At 36.2% G+C, this 4,731-nt stretch overlaps 1 protein-coding gene across 1 annotated transcript in view; it reads right to left on the bottom strand.

The window, feature by feature from the left end:
• Nucleotides 1-2,781: 2,781 nt before the first annotated feature.
• Nucleotides 2,782-4,731, bottom strand: part of pax10 (paired box 10) — a 4,931-nt gene continuing 2,981 nt past the window's right edge. The window contains exons 5-7 of the mRNA XM_035667589.1: nt 4,615-4,688; nt 2,997-3,129; nt 2,782-2,886 (exon numbers count right to left, since the gene is read on the bottom strand). Of these exons, the coding sequence (XP_035523482.1) occupies nt 2,786-2,886; nt 2,997-3,129; nt 4,615-4,688 (308 nt within the window). The 3' untranslated portion in view covers nt 2,782-2,785. The remainder of the gene's footprint in view (nt 2,887-2,996; nt 3,130-4,614; nt 4,689-4,731) is intronic.

Below are 4,731 nucleotides of genomic sequence, written 5' to 3'. Positions count from 1 at the left end.
AGAATATAGAATTTTTTGGGAAGTTGGCAGGGAACAAGTGAAGAAATAAGGTTGGCCATTTTTATTGATTGTTTATAGTGATCCAAGTTTAATTATGAAGATTATGATATGATTATGAAGACCTTATAATCTTGAAACATAAAAATAAAAAAAATACCCAGGGGGCATTCCTTAAGACAAAATCCTCTCAAATTGGATGTCTGTGGTCTAATCTAAACTGTGGGGGTCCTTGACATAAAAAAGTTTGGTTCTGGTTTACTCCACATAGACCTTCTAGAATGGATTCCTGATTACGGCTTCTCAAGTATGAAGTTCGGTTGGTTGATCTTAGTCCAAAAGAGACCGCTGTAGGCTTACATGCCAGTAGGTTGTAAACACTGCTGATAAGAGTGGAGTCAAATCAAATCAGTAGAGTTTAAGGCCAGAAAACCAAAACAATGAGCTAAAAGACGCTAAAATGCTCCTTAGAACCAAGCAGAACTACAGCGTTGGGTGATAATCCTTTGTGGGTTCATTATTATGAGCAACTTCTTTTACATAAAGGTAGTCATGTGATCCAGTTTTATCATGAAATATTGATTATAGTAGACTTTAGTGAGTCAAATCTTTCTCTCATCACATTACATGTGTTGATTAATGTTACTACTGCCCCAGTCACCATGACAGTGACGATGATTATCTTTTAAGAAGTAATTTAAATAATACAAATCATTATTTTTCACATATTGAATTTACCCCAAACATTTACTTAAAAAATATATTTTATTTTGGTAATGGTGATGATTTTGTAAGAATCACATTTGTCAAACATCAAGCCATAGTGCGTAATTATCAATCATTATCAATGTTTTTTTTTATCTTGAACGACAAAGACGGTATGGGAAGTGTAATATAACATGAGAAATAAAGACCTTTGAATTTATATTCATTACACACAGTTTTTATTTTCATTAAAGGGATCCAAGGCCTTCACAAAAGGGTTGACTCTTGGTAGCTATACAGTACTAACACAACACACAACAACAACAGAAACAACACAGAGGACTTATGTGAACAAGTGAAAAGACAAATAAATAAGAGTTGAAAGACATTTCATATGAGTTTAAACTGAGATGCATCAACAAAACCAATAGTCAGAGGGAAGTGAGCAGAGGTTAAAACCCTGCAAAGTACAGTTTTTGTAACAGTAACGGTTTTGTACAATATTCGATTCATTTCTGCAAGTAGCTGATTGTCTATAGCGGCTTATTTTGGTCATGCACAGTTTATAATGTCATTTCTATTGTATGGACAGTGTTGCAATAATTTCACAGTTTTTTTCCATTTTTATCTCCTCTACCTCCAGCTTTGATTGTCAGTCTCGCAAGCGTTTGCATTGATGGTTTAAAGACGGCCTCATTTTTGTTTGCTGTGTAATGATGCTTGATTGTCACTAGCTGATGGCGATGGTTCATTAGTGGAAAAAAACCCTGCCAATCCAAGTATGTATCACTGCTAGATCGGATAAAAAATGTATTCGTATATATATATATGTCTAAAATAAAAAGAAAATGGCTTTACCGTAGTTTTTGGCAAAAATACCAGTAAATATGTTATATGTTCATGTTTAGCCTTGTATCAGACAATATCTGATGCCAATATTGATATGGTGCATCCCTAATAATTTATTTTAACAAATGAAATTTGTGCTTTGAGGATGATTCGAGTCCACAACGTGCTACATTCTTCCCTCCAATAATATCTGACAATATTCCACAGTTATCTTCATCATACACAGATGTCTGTACAAAAATATGCAGTATCAGTCTTAGTGTAATGTTGCTGGCAGGGTAGGTAGGATTTACTTTTTTTATGGTACGTTTTTAAGTTTTAGTAAAAGTGATTGCCATAAGCAAGTCTAAAATCTTCACAGTAGCCTCACACAGCTTAGGGAACAAGCTTGCTTTCACAATATCATTGAGCTGCTCAAGTAACAAGAAACTATGGTTACACTTCACAATACAGACATCTGCTGGCATTTACTTAGTATCACTGAATCACTTACAGCATTTCTGTGTGGTTGAGTTATAATTATAACCCTTACATTTGCTCAGCATGTACGAGCAAACTTTTTTTTTTTTTTGAAATATGTATAACAAAATCATCTTAGCTCAAGTTCACCTACTGGCTTTTCAGAGCTTTCAATCACATCTCACAGGGCATTTAGAGGCTTAGGCAGACAGGTTCAGTCTGCCAGTTTTTTATCCAGTGCTCTGTGTAATAAAGTAAATTTTTGTTATTATTGTTGTGTGTTGTTGTTGGACTATGAAACTTTCTGTCCAAGTAAGACTCAAAATGTTAAATATGATTAAATATGCTAACATTTATAAAAACTTGTTGCATCTCCGTAGACAGTGTAACCTAAACCCTGACTTGATCCTAATCCTATTTAATCCTAAACACACCTTAAACTGATCCTATTTATAATCCTGACCTTAGCTCTATGATTAACACACTATCCAAAACAAACAAAAAAAAAAACACCTGCACCTGCAACCTGATAGTACTAAGCAAATACCAGTATGGCCAGAGTACTGTCAAGTGCAACCAAGCTGCTCTTGGTTGAATTTGTAAACATTTAATGCATTTCGGGGTCTGCAACTCATTGAGGCCCCTCTATAGCTCAGTCCTGTGCTTCCTTAAAACCTGTGTGTCCCCCATATTGTTTTCTTGACACATTTTTGTTACATGCCCCTTTTTTTTCCTTCTTCTTTTGTGTTGATGGTTGGCAGCGATTGTTTGTTGTTCACTGTAATCTGGCCCAGTACTGACCCAGGTTATGACTCATACCCTGCTGCTCAGTTCCTGGAACCTGGACCGGCACTGAAACGCCAGGTGATATGAGCCCTGAGTGAAAGAGAGGGAGAAGAGAAAAAGTTAAAGAGTTTCATTTACCTTGTATTTTCAAGAGCAGTCAGAGATAACAGACAAAGGGACTGAGTACTGAGTACGCTCACCGGTGTTGGAGTTGGCCGAAGGCGGTGTCTGCAGATGAGGGGAGGAGTACGCCGATGAGTCAAAGCTGCGCGGGGCAGAGGGGGATGGAGGTAACATGCAGGAGTAGGAAGAGGCTGACTGGGGAGGAATAGACTGAGAGTGGACATAAGAGTTGAGGAATGAGGGAGATTAAAGATTTGGATTAGATTTAAATTGAAACAAAGAAAAAAAAATAGTATATTGTCAAAGAAAACATATTTTAAAGTTGTACATAGGCATTGTAAAAGAAGTATGAAGTAGTGACAGCATTCAGTTTAACCACATGGAGGTGCTAGAGTTGTGTTGTATTGTGGAGTGAAGCGCAGCAGCAGCATTCTGCTCTGTGTTACATATGCAAAATTATTTTATTATGATGTTTTGCTTCTTCCATTGTGGGAGACTACCAACCACTATTTTTTAATTGAATAATTGACCATACCAGATTGACACATAACAAAATAATAATAATTTCAGTGCATTGATAACTTGTTTTATTTCTGCCCCTTTGAATCTTTGAACCTTATGTGGAAGCTAATGGGTATCCAAACAAAGCATAAAGGATTACTTAAACAAGACACATGAGACAAACTGAAAAGTCTGCCCATTGTGACCTATGCTGAAAAATAATTAAATGCACACACGTTACATTATATTTTTTGTATAAGTCACATAGTGCAGGCTTTTCCGTTCATCTAATGCATTCAAACATAAAATTGTATAGAAGAAGTAGAGAGTTGAGCATGTACAGTATCTCAACATTCATGTAAAACAAGAAAGAAAAATAAAAGAAATTTTGTGTTTTCATGCTGCTATTGAGGCTGGGATGATAATTTGGTACAATCAAAGCAATGTGGATGATAAGCGCCCTGTGTTTGTCCCTAAGAAAGGCTCCCAAGCTTTCATATATGTATCCTAATTCAGGAGCTTTGTAACTGCTGTTTCAAAAATGTCTTGTTGTGCAAAATAAACCATCTAGTTTTAAAATTGATTTCATTACTGTTGATCCCCAAACAATGGCTAGACCTCCAAATATCTTTTGACCCCACTTTTAGTTGTTCTATGTTCTGCTTGATAATCTTTGACGTGATAAAGCGTTAGTGGTCACAAGAACAAATGTGCATCTCCAGTTTCTTGAACTGGGTGCTCTGCCTGAAGCTACGCAAACAGTCTTGGAGATGCAGTCTTGAGGCTATTTTTCTGTACAAGTGTCACAATTAAACCTAATTGCTTTTGACGTTTTGTCACTTTTTTGCCTCTTCAAGCAAGTCAATATATGACACTAAACACTATATAATTCACATATCTCCAAATTTGTTTTCTTCTGGCTTTCTTCCTTCTTCTTATTATCATATTATTTTAGTTGTCATTATTAATAAATAATGACAGTAAATCATAATTGTTAGTAATTTGACCTGGGCAACAGCAAAATTAAGAGCTAAATTATGTTATTATTATTTATTTACGTATTTATTTTCCTTATCCTATATCTTATACCGCTGACGAAAAGTTCAAGAGTACAAGTTCTGCTCTGAGACGATGACCTGCTTTGGTAAAGTTTGGAAGGTGCTGATGAATGATGAATGATGATGAATGTCCAACCTGGACTCCAGATGAGAAAACTGACAGGGAGCTGTAGCTGGGCAGGGACGACTCAGCCTGACTCAACATGGACCCTGGAGAGAGACACACAGAGCGAGATGATAAGCACGCACGCAC

Source organism: Morone saxatilis, unplaced genomic scaffold (genome assembly GCF_004916995.1).
Source record: "Morone saxatilis isolate NCDOM2014 unplaced genomic scaffold, NCSU_SB_2.0 Contig1, whole genome shotgun sequence".
Taxonomy (NCBI): domain Eukaryota; kingdom Metazoa; phylum Chordata; class Actinopteri; family Moronidae; genus Morone; species Morone saxatilis.
This window is presented reverse-complemented; position numbering and strand designations above follow the sequence as displayed.